The 15,472-nt window shown below is 35.5% G+C and overlaps 1 protein-coding gene and 1 long non-coding RNA gene across 2 annotated transcripts; both read right to left on the bottom strand.

Annotated features, from left to right (window-relative positions):
* Window positions 1-3,127: 3,127 nt before the first annotated feature.
* LOC123673519 lies at window positions 3,128-5,268 on the bottom strand. The gene is made up of 5 exons (XR_006746487.1): window positions 5,153-5,268; window positions 4,595-4,769; window positions 4,021-4,132; window positions 3,554-3,829; window positions 3,128-3,361 (listed from the first exon to the last, which is right to left on the bottom strand). It is a non-coding gene; the product is annotated as an uncharacterized LOC123673519 (long non-coding RNA).
* A 195-nt stretch (window positions 5,269-5,463) lies between these two features.
* On the bottom strand, window positions 5,464-14,738 carry LOC123673518 (succinate--CoA ligase [ADP/GDP-forming] subunit alpha, mitochondrial-like). The gene is made up of 2 exons (XM_045608046.1): window positions 14,128-14,738; window positions 5,464-5,960 (listed from the first exon to the last, which is right to left on the bottom strand). The coding sequence occupies exons 1-2, from the start codon at window positions 14,688-14,690 to the stop codon at window positions 5,519-5,521; spliced, it is 1,005 nt and encodes a 334-aa protein (XP_045464002.1). The 5' UTR covers window positions 14,691-14,738; the 3' UTR covers window positions 5,464-5,518.
* Between the last annotated feature and the right edge of the window lie 734 nt (window positions 14,739-15,472).

The following is a 15,472-nucleotide window of genomic DNA, read 5'->3' as shown; positions in this document are numbered from 1 at the left end:
GAAAGCTGAGAAAGCTCTGACAATCTTCCTTTTACGCACTTATGACACAAACATAAGTCCTCTTGACCATCTTTCTTACGTCTGTGATGAGGAATTCTCTGGATATTCTAGCAGATATTTTGCCTTGAGTTCTTCAATTGGCATTGATTACTATGCTTATCCTGATGATAATATATTCCTCTACTTTTTTGTGTATTTTGCTTTATTATTACTTACTAAATATTTGAAAACGTTCGGGGAAAACTTCAACTCTCTAGTTTTCAGTTTATGTTTTGAAATAAGAGGGTTTAATACAAAAATCGATTAATAGTCTTCAGGCGTTCTGGAGTTATGGCCGAAAAAAGATATTATTCAACTGATGCACTGAAAAACTAAATTGTGTCTTCTTTCGGCCATAACTCCAGAACGCCTGAAACTATCGCTTTGCGACCTTCAGGTTTGTTCATGCAAATTTGATGGAATTTCTGTTAAGAAAATCCTATCATTACATTTGAAATTTCGGAGCAAAATGAACAAAACAATGAACTTCTTACTTAGCGCCCCCTATCGAAAGCAGCAAAAACAAATGTATCATGAGTATATTTTGTCCTCAATCCATAAGATATTATCTTTCAGACGAGATCTAATTTGCTCAAAAATGTTGAGCCAAACTGAAGTAACAGGCAGTTCAATCAGTCAGATTTCTCCCTTTCACCTACCCTTATTTGATGTCGTAAAATCGAAAGTGACAACTCAAAAAGATAGAGAATTTCCCAAGGATTACAGTGATGATATTTTTTCTTCAACTTCAGAGGAAACATTTCTGAGTAAAATTTATTTTTCTACTCGACGGTAGCTATTACGCCCCCTAGTGGTAGAGGTATGAACTTCAAAACAATTTCCAGTGTGTTTTCTTGTACACTTTAGTGGTAAAAATTTTTACCGCAAGTCTCCACGATAGGTGGATCCTGAGATATTTTTTTTTGTTTAAGATTATTGAGTAAAACAATCGGATCATATGCGGATGAACCATTATTTAATTCGAATGCGTCAACGTCCAACACTAGATAATTTGATATAAAAAAATGAAGGATATTATAAAATAATGGAATGTGCTATGAAATAATGAAACTTCTTATATTTTTTAAGAAGGATCAGTTGGAAGTGATGAAATGGAATTGTTTTCTCATATTTTGCATTCTATTCTGAGGAATCAACATTCTGATTAGAGAATTGAAAAGAAAATAATCCAGAACCCCAAGTGGCAATAAAATTCGTCAACGTAAAGCGAACGCCGACAAGCCTGATGAGTGCATGTGTTTTTTTAGCGTCAATAACACGTAAACAGCGTATTATAAGGGGATCACGCCATATCAGGATATTTATGAGTATAATGCGGCACTTTTGATGGTTTTTGATGTTGATTAAATTTGTCGGTATTGCTTCCTGTTGTTGCTGCCTGAATTAAATCTCATTCGGTCTTTTGAATTTCTACACATGTAATTTTTGTTCATCAAGCTTGAAATGCCGCTTTAGGCGACCGCCTACCCTGCCTACCCCCTAGCGACGGCCCTGAGGTCCATTCATAGGTCGAGATTGTAAAGACTTTCCAATAAGATAGGTTTCATTTTCAAATAAAAAAGCATATATGTATTTTAAAAGAAATAATCAATAATGTACATTAAAGGGGGAAGTTAAGTTATACTTATACTTCAACGTCAGCCAGCCATTAACATATGGAAGAGGATATCAGCCAATTGGCCGCCACGGCTGCAGCACCATATCCTTTTCATGACGATTGAAGAATTCGCACATTATAGCGGCCTCTGTGTCTTCGATAACTTCACAAAATCCATTTTTAAGGCCTTGAATCGATTTTGGAGCATTGGCATAGACCTCCATGTGGCCCCGAAAAAAAAAAATATCAAAAGGTGTCAAATCACAACATCTCGGTGGCCATTACGCTCTATTAGTGATGACGTCACACACCGCCATTTTAGTTCTCCTGTCAGTGTTCGGAATCCAAACAAACAAATTGTCATTCAAATTAGTACGTTGTCGTTGAAGAAATTGGCTTATTTTGATAAATAAGATTATTTAAGGAACGCTTTTACTATTAATTGATAGACAGAAGGCACGAGATTAATGCCAGTAAGTTCGACTAATAAACACGGCTTTTTACAAAATCTGGGGAATGATACAGGATTCAAACTTACTGGTATCAACCCCGTTCCTTCTGTCTATCAATTAATACTAAAATCGTTCCTCAAATACTCTTATTTATGAAAATAAGCCAATTTCTTCAACGACACCGAACTAATTTGAATGACAATTTATTTGTTTGGATTCCGAACACTGACACGAGAACCAAAAATGGCGGTGTGTGACGTCACACTAATAGAGCGCATTTGTGATCTTTTCAAAAAATTACCAGGCCAGAAACCGGTTATTGCAAAATTGCCATTGTTTCGTTGCTTGTGTGAGAATATCACCTTGAACCTAATGTGCCCAAAAGTCTTGAAATTGTCAGGAGTTGAATACCTCAGTTAGGTTTGAGAAAATCTGATCAATGGTTTCGAAATTATGTATTTGAAATTTTGTTTCCTCAATAATTGAAAACATTACCCATCAAATTGAAAAACATATAGGGTGATTCGGGAAGACCGTTGATAAGAATTACTTGAAACTTTATAAGTTTTGTTGGAAGAAATGAATTTTTTGCAAAAACTCCAGATTCCTTTGACTTCCAGAAATGATACCAAATTCAACTTTTTATGTGGCAATTAGATTATCCATTGATTTCTACATGTCATTTGCATATTATTCTCAGAGGGTCATTTAATTGTTAATAACTTTGAGAATTTTGAATGAAAAATTTTTCAGTTTCCACCATTAGATACCAATGTTGCTCTTCCTAAAAATTCATTTGAACATATAGGGTGTCAGTCAGCCATGACAAAACCTCAAACAAATCTTTTATTGAATGAAAATGTTTTTATCAGACGAAATCTACGTAAAACAAAAATAATATAATATGTAGTACATACTACTTATCTAAAATGCTTATTTCCCAAGATTTTCGGTTAAATTTTAGGAATTCTTCGATTTCTTTTCTCAAAGAGTAAGAATGAAAAAAAAACTAATTCAATAATTGTAAGCTTTTAATTATAAACATTCAAATGGTTTATCATTTTCTTCGAGGCTCTTCGAATTTGGGCAATTGATATTCGTGCCAAATTTCAAGCAGATAATTCAAATTATTTCCATGAAAGCTGTGTACGACATATTTCGAATGGATCGATTGTAGAATTCTTCCCAATGTTTTTCTTGTGAATACCATTTGTGCTTGTTTCTAATTCAAGTTGGTGAGGTAGCAAGGTTCCTGAAAGAGAAGAATGAGGGGTTAGAATTATTCTGGAACTATGTAAATATAAAATCTTTTATTAGTGAATATGTCAGTCGAAATTCTCAGCATAGCCATCAGCGATCTTGGTGGAAAAAACTCATCATGAAAAACCTCAAGTAATCAGGAACTAAATTTCAAAATGAATCGAAGATAAAATTGAATAATTACCTGCAGTAAGGAATTTGCCATTCATTCAGATGACCGCTGCCAACGTTACTTTGGTTCGGTCGGGAACAATTTTTGATTCCGTCTTAATCCCTCCGGAGACCTATTACCCATGTCCATCATCTTAGGGTATCTATAGTGTCAAAATTTAGATTCTTCAATTCATCTTGGACGAACTGTCTTCAGTAAAACCTCAGTTCATTATTTCAATGTTTGCTGAAATTGATCTCCCTAAATGAAAAGCCATTATTATTTCTGATTATATCCAAAGCAAGGTTCCTGCAAGAAAAAAAATGAGGGGTTAGAATAACTCTAGAACTACAAATCTATGGAATATTTCATCAGGTAATATGTCAGTTGGAATTTTCAGCATAGCCATCAGCGATCTTGGTGGAAAAAAACTCATCATAAAAAGCCTCAAGTAGTCGGGAAAATTGCTAAATAACTTGAAGATAAAATTGAATTATTACCTGCAGTAAGGAATTTGCCATTCATGCAGAGATACCTCTTGATGACTGCTGTCAACGTTGCTTTAATTCGGTGGGGAACATTTTTTGATTCTCTCTTAATCCCTCAAGAGACCTAGTCCATCGTCCTAGGGTATCAATAGTGACAAAATTTAGTTTCTTCAATTCATCTTGGACGAACTGTCTTCAGTAAGACCTCAATTCATTATCTCATTGCTTGCTGAAATTCTTCTCCCTAAATGAAAAGGCATGATAACCAAAGCTAGGTTCCTGCAAGAAAAGAAGCGAGAGGTTAATATTACTCTAGAACCACAAATATATGGAATATTTCATCAGGCAATGTGTCAGTTAGAATTCTCAGCATAGCCATCAGCGATCTTGGTGGAAAAAAACTCATCATAAAAAGCCTCAAGTAGTGAGGAACTAAGTTTCAAAATAATTTGAAGATAAAATTGATTTATTACCTGTACTAAGGAATATGCCATTCATGCAGATGATACCTCTCGATGGCTGCTGCCAACGTTGCTTTGATTCGGTGGGGAGTATTTTATGATTCCCTCTTAATCCCTCCAGAGACCTAGTACCCACCCGTCCATCGTCCTAGGGTATCAATAGTGACAAAATTTAGTTTCTTCAATTCGTCTTGGACGAACTGTCTTGAGTAAGACCTAAATTCATTATTTCATCGCTTGCTGAAATTCTTCTCCCTAAAGGAAAAGGCATTATACCTGATGATAACCAAAGCTAGGTTCCTGCAAGAAAAGAAGCGAGGGGTTAGAATTACTCTAGAACCACAAATATATGCAATATTTCATCAGGCAATGTGTCAGTTAGAATTTTCAGCATAGCCATCAGCGATCTTGGTGGAAAAAAACTCATCATAAAGAATGGTAATAGTAGAAACTAGATTTTAAAATAAAATATAGATGAAATAAAATTAAATTAGTATTATAGTGTTTATATTTGAATAGAGGAACAGTCAGTTGAATGCCAAAGCCAAAAACGTTTTTAGATTTTAACTTAATTCGTAAAAAACAAAATGACATATTTATAAAATTGGTTAGTTTTTATTGAAAAATAATCCTAAACAAATTAAACTGAAGATTACTGTTTGAAAAGTAACTATTATACTTACTTCTTTATCAGACATAATGACATTAAATTCTCGTTGCTTCGACCTTCGATGGCAAAGAACACATGGTCCATGGAAGCGGAAAGTAAAAAAGGGAACAAGAGAAAAGAATAACTCAAGAATAACTCAATCCAAAAGACAAAATTGACAGTGACTAAAGAACACAGAACTGGGAACAGAACTTCATTCAGATCACAGAATGATGTTATATGACGTTTTGGAGTAAGTCAAAGAATTTGTTCTTTTTTTCCAGAACCGGAGCCAAATCATTATGAATAATCTAATTAAATGAAATTTTATAATAACATGACAAAAAAAAAGAAAGGAGTTAATTTTAAGATGAAAGTTATAATTAAGTCAGAGTTAATATTATTTAATTAATTTTAGACGTAACATTTCTTCTTTTAATAGTTTTCCCATTGTGGCCGGCGAATCAGATAAAACTACATTAGCTTTTTTCAAAGCTTCAATTTTAGTAGATGCTTTTCCTTTTCCTCCTGAAATTATAGCTCCAGCATGACCCATTCTACGCCCAGGTGGAGCAGATTTTCCAGCAATGAAAGCAACCACTGGTTTGAAGTTTCCTCCCACATTTTTTTCTGATAAAAACTCTGCCGTTTTTTCTTCTTCTTCTCCACCAATCTCTCCAATCATTATAATTGCTTTTGTTTTTTTGTCCTGAAGAAATATATCGATACAGTCGATGAAGTTTGTGCCATTAAACGGATCTCCGCCAATTCCAACTACTAACGATTGCCCCAAACCTTCTTTAGTAGTTTGATGCACTGCTTCATAAGTAAGAGTTCCTGATCTGAAACAAAAAATATAGCTTAGATATATGTGATTTGAATATGTGAAGAAACACGTTTTTTATTTAGTAAGAGCCATATTGTCTGCTGGTTTATTTCCAGAATCAGACAGAGGCATCAAAAAAATCTTTTACTTTTTCGTTAGAACGATTCCACCACTTTATCATCTAGATTCGCTTTTTCAGTATAACTTTAAACTTTTCATCAATGTTATACAGGGTGGCTACTTTTTCAATGGGATTGTATTGGTAACTTTTAAACCATAAGAGTTAGAAGGTCGGTCAAATGGAGAAAAAGTTGCATGCATAGAAGCATTATCAAGCAGTTCAAACAAATCGAGATTATCAGGGCTGGTTATTGAGATATCACAAGAAAAGTAAATTCTGTCATTTTGATTTTTCTTTTTTTCCCACTTTATTTCAAATATTATCAAAAAATGTTACAGGAATTTTTTATTCGACAGTAAATTGTTCTCAATTTGACGTAATCAGATTTCGTGCTCTCTGGGCCACCCTCAACCTCATTTTTTTCAATACGGATCCGTATATTTTATGACACTTTTCGAAATAACTTTTAACGCTGAATTCAACGATATATCATACAATGTCATTCAAAGTTGATTTTCAGGTGATTTTGACCCTTATCCAATTTTCTTTGGGTCGGATCTGTACTGAATGCAAATAATCAAAAACTGCTGTTAATAAAATTCGCGTCAAGAGACGCGAATACAATGATTTTAAATTTGAATACCAAGCCTTGCAAAACTTATATCGTAATGATATCAAAATAAAGTTCGATTCTGTAATTTGTTTCAACGGAACAAATGACAAATCCAACAATAGTGATTTCTCGCGAGAAGATTGAGAATGTATTGGAAGGTATTCAAGAAGACGAAATAAGCAAATGTATAAGAAGTATGGGTTCCAAAACCGTTGAGTGCATTTTACAAAATGGTGGACATTTCGAACACTTACTTCATTCATTTTCATTTACTTTCGAATAATCATTCGATTTTTCTTTCATTAAATAATAATTCATTTAATTATTATGAATTGAAATATGTAAATAATTATTACTTGTTTCTTGATTTGATTCTGATATGTTCCATTCAGTTCAAGATGAGTAAGTTGATTTTCTCATCGAAATGTATTGCAGGTACCTAAATGTACTACAGATCCGACCCAAAGAAATTTGGATAAGGGTCAATATCATCTGAATATCAACTCTGAATGACATTGTATGATATATCGTTGAATTTAGCGTTAAAAGTCATTTTGAAAAGTGTCATAAAATATGCAGGTCCGTATTGAAAAAAATGAGGTTGAGGGTGGTCTAGAGAGTACGAAACGTTGGATACGAAATCTGATTACGTAAAATTGAGGATATTTTACTGTCGAATAAAAAATTCCTGTAACATTATTTGATAATATTTGAAATAAAGTGGGGAAAAAAGAAAAATCAAAATGACAGAATTTACTTTTCTTATGATATCTCGATAACCTGCCCTGATAATCTCGATTTGTTTGAACTGCTTGACAATGCTTCTATGAATGCAACTTTATCTCCATTTGACCGACCTTCTAACTCTTATGGTTTAAAAGTTACCAATACAATCCCATTAAAAAAGTATCCACCCTGTATAGGATTGTAGATAGGTATATTACTCAATTAAAAGAAATTCTTCAATATTGGACAGTGCTTGAGAGATAAATATTTATAGGTATTATTTTTCACACATTTTCTATAAGATGCTTAGAAACCCTGGTGCGCCTATGCACTGATTTGAATTTGTTTGGAACTTCTTGAAATAGACCACCTGTTACGTTGGCTAGAACTTATCGGAGTTCTGTAAGGTGGCGCTCTACAGAATTATTCGAATGCTCGCTTTAGTTTTGTTTTTCAGTTCTTGGTATTTCTATTTAGTTACATTTAGTCCAGTAGTTAGTTCGTAAGGATTAGTTCTGAATAGTGTTTAAGGATACTTTTCGTGAAATGGGATCATTTTGTTAACCCCAAACACACTGTGTGATTTGTGATTATAGTTTACGATAAACGATGTATGCGTCATCTGAAACTCTAATGATCTCTCAAAATGAGGAAAGCATAAATTTCCCGTTTTGTCCCAAAGTTTTATATGTATAAGAAGACACCAGGGTTTCTAGGCTTCTTAATTTTCCATAAACATCCTACATTGTCATTATTTGGTCGAGGAATCTGTAGAGAACCATAGAGATGTCGACATAGAGCGGTAGATGGCGCTAAGGGAGAATCATTATTACAGTGACTTTATTACCCACAGTGGCGACAAGCGTGGTCTCGTTTTTGATTGGATGAGCCTAAATATGGCGCCTTTTTGTTTACATTCTCCATTTATCTGTTTTTTGGGATTTATTCAAAATGTAAGGCCCATTTCATTTAGTCTTTGTAGTATTCTTCAGTTAAATAAATTTGTTCAATATACCATCAAATAATATCGGGCCTCATAATTTTGATTTTGACGTGTGTCAGTTCTGTTCAGTGAATTTAAGATGTCAAAAAACCTGGTGTATGGACTGATTAGATTTTGAGAATATTAGTTAAGCTCCTGATTGGCTAGGATCGGGTTTTAATTAATGTATCCTGTCAAAATCAAAGGAAAAAAGATCGAAATGAAAAGTATGAATTGCGGCGCCGCCACGAAATAAAACTAATATTTTCAATTTGGTCGAATGTCATTCCATTCAAAAATTGATGAGTGCACACCACGGGCGTAGCCAGGTTTCAGTTTCGGGGGGGTTTTAAGACAAAGGCGTATACAGAAAGGATCATGGGAGAAATAAGAATTTTTTTCATATAAATAAATGAGTGTGCGTATTGTGCCTGTACGTACCTACATGATATAGCAAAAATATCAAACTCGTTCTCTGTATATGCCACTGGTTCGAGAAAATAATGCGAATAAAAGTGCTTGACATAACAATAATCATATTTATTATAAAATATATATTTAACCATATAAAAAACAGAAAAGAACCAGTACATTCGATTTTATTTACATATTATAAAAAAAGTCTTCTGTTTTTCTTTTTAAATATATCAACTTCATGAGAGCCAACCCATTCAGTCTATTTTCACTAGTTTCATTTCTCAAGTATGTTTTGAGAAAAAAAGCATTTTCACTTTTTGATATTTAGTTTATTTATTTACATCGATTCCTATGAATATATTTAGGAAAACAATACCGTCGTTGTATTTATACAACAGAGTACTCAAATTCAAATTTAGGTGTAGAAAGTTTATATACAAAAAACCGGCGAAAATGAAAATTTTCACCTTTTTTGCATTATTTTCAATGTTTGATCATAAAATTTTGGTGGCAAACCTCAGATTCAAATTCTGCACCCCAGAAACAAAGAAAATAAATGGAATAAATTGAAACTACCCCATCAACTGGGTTTTAGCAGAGATAGATATAGGGTGTTTTTTTTCGAGGTATATAACTTTCAGTTGGCATTACTGTTCACGATGGCGACCTATTTAACAGCTGTCAAGTGATTTATTATCAGTTTGGTTTGGCAATTCATCATGAATAGACTCACGCCTGAACAACGCTTGCAAATAGTGTAATTTTATGTCGAATATAATGGTTCTGTGCGAAATACGCATCGCGCACTACGTCCATTAGCGATGAAGCAATTCTGGTTGAATGGCTAAGTCAACAAACAAAACTGCCGCATTTGGACTGAAGCTAATCCTCAAGTGTATGTCGAAACACCGTTACATCCAGAAAAACTGAACGTTTGGTGCGCTTTATGGGCTGGTGGAATCATTGGTCCGTACTTCTTCAAAAACGATGATGGCCAGAACGTTACAGTCAATGGTGATCGGTATAGAGCCATGATTACTAAGTTTTTCATTCCTGAATTGAACAATCATGATGTCCAGGAGCTGTGGTTCCAACAAGACGGCTCAACATGTCACACAGCTCGTGCCACATTTATTATTTATTTTACGATTTATTGAAAGACGCGTTTGGTGACCGCCTTATTTCACGTTTTGGACCTGTGAATTGGCCTCCAAGATCTTGTGATTTAACGCCGCTAGACTACTTTCTGTGGGGCTATGTAAAGTCCTTGGTCTATGCGGATAAGCCACAAACCCTTGACCATTTGGAAGACAACATTCGCCGTGTTATTGCCGATATACGGCCACAAATGTTGGAAAAAGTCATCGAAAATTGGATGTCCAGATTGGACTACATCCGAGCCAGCCGTGGCGGTCATACGCCAGAAATCATATTTAAAATGTAATGCCACAAGATTATCTTGCGGATAAATAAAATTCATGTCAATCGAATAATCCATCGTTGTTTTATTGCAATTTAAAGTTCTATAGCTCTAAAAAAACACCCTTTATAATACGCCAATTTTGAACTATCGTTTGAGCCAGGTTTATCGGACAAAAAGCTTGATGGAAGAAAACGCCAGAAGATGAAATTTTTTGTATTTTTTTTTAATGTTCTGTCACGAAATTTTGGTGCTAAACTTCAGATTCGGATTCAGCACCCAAAAAAAAATACATACGATCGAAGAATTCATAACTTCCCCATAACTTTCTCTTGAGGGGCACATGTGAGCAGAAATTGACTGGATTACGTGGAGGTAATTCAATTCAGATTTCAGATCACAAATGAATTAAACTGAGAGTGATAATTTCATTCACTTTTTACAAATTTCATTAAAAAAATATTTTCGAGATTTTGAAAACATACTGAATTAGATCGAATAAAATTCGTTTAATTGTGGAGTCCTCAATGCATGTTTAGAATTGATAAAGAATCTCATTACTATCTACTTACGACTTTATACTCCTGTTAACTTCATGTTTCGTTTTAATAAATTTTGACATCTTAAACATTTCGGGGGGGTTTGAACCCCCAAAACCCCCCCCCTGGCTACGCCCGTGGTGCACACACCATGTTTTTAGACATCTTAATTGTATTGTTTTATGGTTCTATGTCCCTATTCGCTATTTTTAGGCTCAATTTGAACGAATTGTCGCCACTATGTTGAATAGAGTCACTATAATCATTATTATAGTGACTTAGAGACTCCATGCATTGGGTACGATTCAAAAATATAGAACTTTGGTTCCTTATGAATTGAAGGCAAAGGACGTTGAACGTAGTTTTTTCGCCTGTGGTCAACTGCTTCAGCAGCAATAAAGAAGAGGTGTACTTCATAGCATCGTGACGTGTGATGAAAAATGGATCTATTACAGCAACCCAAAGAAAATAAAGTAGTGGGGACTTCCCAGTCATGCTGCAAAGGTTATGCCGTATTCCCCAGATATTAACACTGGCAGATTATTACTTGTTCCGTTCGGTCGCACATGATCAATAACAATAACAATAATATTTATTGATCTCAAAAATTATTCACAACATCGAAATCAATGCAAACGAATAAAATAGAGACAAGACATAAAAGAGATTATTTTCTACAGAATGAAATAAACTCATCGACTGAATAAGGTTCACAATCAAAATAAAATTGTAAATGCGCCTTCTGAACAAGGTTATATCTTCAACAACCTGTAATTGCTTAGGAAGCAAATTAAATAAACGCATGGCCACATAAAGTGGTCCCCTTTCAAACCTAGCAGTACTGTGAATAGGAAGAAGGAAAGGATGAACTTGCCGAGTATTATTTTTATTGACATATGACAAAAAATAGCTTTTCCGTAACTTAAGAAAGATAAATAGGCGATAAATATAAAGACCAAAGACGGTTTGGATTCCATTGGATCTGAAAACTCCGCGACAGGACTCACGAAAGCCCAACCTACTCATTATTCTTATTACTCTTTTCTGAATGAGAAAAATTTCATCAGCACCAGACGAACTGCCCCAAAAAATAATTCCATGTGCCAGCACAGACTGGAAACTAGCAAAGTAGAGAGCTCTCACCACAGCACTCTCCAACTTGTCCCTGATCATGAAAATCAAGTAAGCCGAAGAGTTGAGAGACTTTCCCAACCCGCAGGTGTTTATCTAGAGCAACTCCCAGAAAATTAACAGAATCCTCCAATTTAATTTGACCGTTACCATGTCACAAAAAAGGTGGATAGTTCTTCACCGACTGGCTGTCATAAAAGAAAATACCCTGAGTCTTGCCATGATTTAGAATGAGACCACTTTCATTACACCATCTATCAACAGACAAAACCGTATCCACTCCAGCCCTTCTACAGGACTCGACATCACCTGATATAATCAAAAAATTGCTGTCATCAGCATAAAGAATCGACTTACAATTAGCAGAGGTCTTAATATAACAAAGGGAATTCACAAAAACAATAAAAAGCAAAGGGCCCAGTACACTTCCCTGAGGAACGCCCCTAGTAAGAGATCGTTCCCCAGAGAAGTGGACTGCACCATCTAGAGTGAGGGCAACCCTCTGACGTCGATTACTTAGGTAGCTCTCAACAAATTTCAAAGAGATATCCCTAATCTCACATAACTCCAGTTTAGCCAATAAGGTTCTATGCTCAATGGAATCAAAAGCCTTGGTCAAATCGAACATCAAAGCCAATGGAACTTCATCATTGTCAAGCGCCAAAAGAACAGAATTTAGCAACTCAAATATAGCAGTCTCGGTACCTTTATCTTTCGTGAAACCATGCTGACTATCAGCAAGAACATTAAATTTTCGAAAAAAACTGATGAGTCTGACGGCAAAAACCTTCTCAAATATCTTAGAAAAACTAGATAAAATACTAATAGGTCGATAGCTACTGAGCTCACAGGTATTTCCCTTCTTGAAGAGTGGTTTGACCAGAGCAACCTTCAGCTCGTCAGGAAAACAACCCTCTCGAAAAGCGCAATTAATAAGGTGAGCAAGAGGGCCTCCTATTATATGGATGGATTTTTTTATTATAGAAATCGGAATTCCATCATGACCTGAAGAGTTGGAGGTTTTCAGCATCTTAACGGCATCACTTACATCTCTCTCTGTGACATCAAAGAAATAAAAAGACTTGTTCATACCGTGAGAAGATTTTAAGGATGAGATTGCTCCAGGAATCTTAATATTCGTCTGGTTGGCAACGTCTCCCACGAACATATCATTGAAACTGTTGCAAAGATCAACAGGATTTCCTGACTGAAAAGGCAAGTTTTTTTCAATGCTTTAACCTGATAGTGAATGAATCACCCGCCATGCCGCCTTTGATTTGTTTTGAGAGTTTGCTATGAAGTTGCTGTTATAAGATTTGATTGCTTGGCTCATCATCAGTTCCACTCATATGAAGACATCGAAAAATGATTTGTGGCCAGCCTAAAAAACTTTTAACGTAATGGTATTCCAGCTCTACCGGGGAGATGGCAAAAATTGTATCTAACAATGGGCAATACTTTGAATGATTCATTTCGTAACCATTTTTTCACAATTGAGTTGCATTTTCATCAAAATACAGCAGAAACTTAGTTGGAAGCATGACACGGATATCTCAATGGTTTTCTGCTCTTGAGATTATCGTAATGAACTCATTTTTCGTCTCAAATTACAATGCGATGCATAAATCCCTTCCGTCATTGCCTTGCAAGCAGCTGTTCATAAGCAAACAAACGCCGTTCAACATCTCTCGGCTTCAACCCATACGACCATACGACACCCAATTTCCTCGTTTTTGAATTATTCCCATGACTTTCAGGCGTTTTAAATGGCTTGTTGCGTAACTCCCAATGGTCCTGCCGATTCTTGTTGCGTTCAACATGAGTCTTGATCAAGTAATACCTCCAATTCTGATCTTCGAAAACCTTTTCTGTTCGACAGCCATGATGGTCTTCGACATCAAAATCACCATTCTTGAAGCGTTTTTTCACTAATAGCGGCCTCATCATAAGTATTTGAGAGCATATGATGAGCCTCATCCACAGATTTCTCCATGTCAAAGCTGAAAATTAAAACCTCCCGCAAATGACGAGAATTTGTCTCGTAAGCTATCGAGAATAACTTTATGATGCAGACACAAATCGACTAATATTTCGATGGCGTTATTTTTACAAATACCTAAGCCTATTGTATAACATCTACGATCTATTTATTTCGACTATTATTCACCGCTACAGCCATCGATTGCAAAATGGCGGAAGCAAAGTTGTACACCTAATAAAAGTTTGCTTCTTACCTAGAAACAACTCCAACCATTCCAGCCTTATGAATAAATCCGGGCATGATTCCGATTTTGCACGCCCCCGGTGCTATAATGCCTGGACAATTGGGCCCGATCAATCTCGACTTATTCTGTCTCACTAGTTTGTGCTTCACTCGCACCATATCCTGTTGGGGAATACCTTCGGTGATGCAAGTGATGAGCGGTATTTCCTGCTCCATCGCCTCTAAGATGGCTCTGGCGGCAGTTGGAGGCGGCACGAAAATTACCGAGCAATCTATCTTCTTAATGGCACTTTTCGCCTCTTTGAGGTTGTTGAAGACCGGCAGACCTAAATGCTTCGTGCCCCCTTTCTTGGGGGTTACTCCTCCGATTATCTTGGTTCCATAGCTGATGGCCTGTTCGGCGTGGAACGTTCCATGCTTTCCGGTTATCCCTTGGACGATTACCGTGGTGTCTTTGTTGAGAAGGATATTTTTGCGAGTTGCTTCGTAAGCCGTCGAAGAATATTTCGAAATTGCTGATTTTGTTCTTTGGATTAGTTCGGAAGCGAATAGTTTTGTTGTGAGATTATTCATATTTCAACCTGTCAGCGTGATAGATCGCTGTCTGAATTGACAATATGAAGGGTATTCTATGATTATTCTGGCAGTGCTGCCAGAAAATGAAACATTAAACCACTGATGTCAAGTTTTCTTTGGTGAGAACAATATTTTTCTGAATTGATTCGTAAACGGTGGAAATTTTTTTTTTCTCTAATCCTGTGGCGAATTCTTTCATTCTTTTTTCACCTTGAAGAAAAAAACCATATAGAAATATGTCAGTTTCAAACAGATGTCATGGTTATGTTTTATCATTATATGTTGGTATTCGAAATTTTCCTGTCACGGATTTATCTATTATCTGTCAAATTTGTGATAGGTACAGAAAACATTTCTGTCAACTAAGATGCATAGAATACCTGGTGTGTTTACTGATTCGATTTTGTTTCAGACTTTTTGAGAGACATACCTGTTGCTTTGGTGTTCTGCTCCACCAGAGTTCTGTAAGGGGGCGCTCTTCAAAAATTTTCGAATTCCCGCTATCTGCCAGGTGCCGTTTGAAAAGGAAATACTGATTTAAGACACTGCAAACATTCACAATAGATTACAATTCCGTTCTTTCGAATTTTTAATCAAATGAATGGAATATAATGACAGACCATAGAATATAAAATATTATTGTTCTATACTCAAAGTTCACGACAAGAGCGTAGAAATGGGGGGATACTAGGGGTAAATACACGGTGTTCCTAAATTGGAGATACAAATGAAAATGACAGATTTCCTTATCCTTTTAAGAAAAAAAGTCCTTTAATATG

The sequence above is a fragment of the Harmonia axyridis genome, chromosome 2 (genome assembly GCF_914767665.1).
Source record: "Harmonia axyridis chromosome 2, icHarAxyr1.1, whole genome shotgun sequence".
Lineage (NCBI taxonomy): Eukaryota > Metazoa > Arthropoda > Insecta > Coleoptera > Coccinellidae > Harmonia > Harmonia axyridis.
The sequence above is the reverse complement of the archived record's forward strand: the minus strand, read 5'-3'. Positions and strand labels throughout refer to the sequence as shown.

What these genes read in the sequence shown, in the direction of transcription:
- LOC123673518 (XM_045608046.1), bottom strand. Translation starts at nt 14,690, where the DNA reads ATGAATAATCTCACAACAAAACTATTCGCTTCCGAACTAATCCAAAGA. An exon ending in ATGGTTGGAGTTGTTTCTAG is followed by an intron (nt 5,961 to 14,127) that starts GTAAGAAGCAAA and finishes TTTTTGTTTCAG; the next exon opens with ATCAGGAACTCTTACTTATG.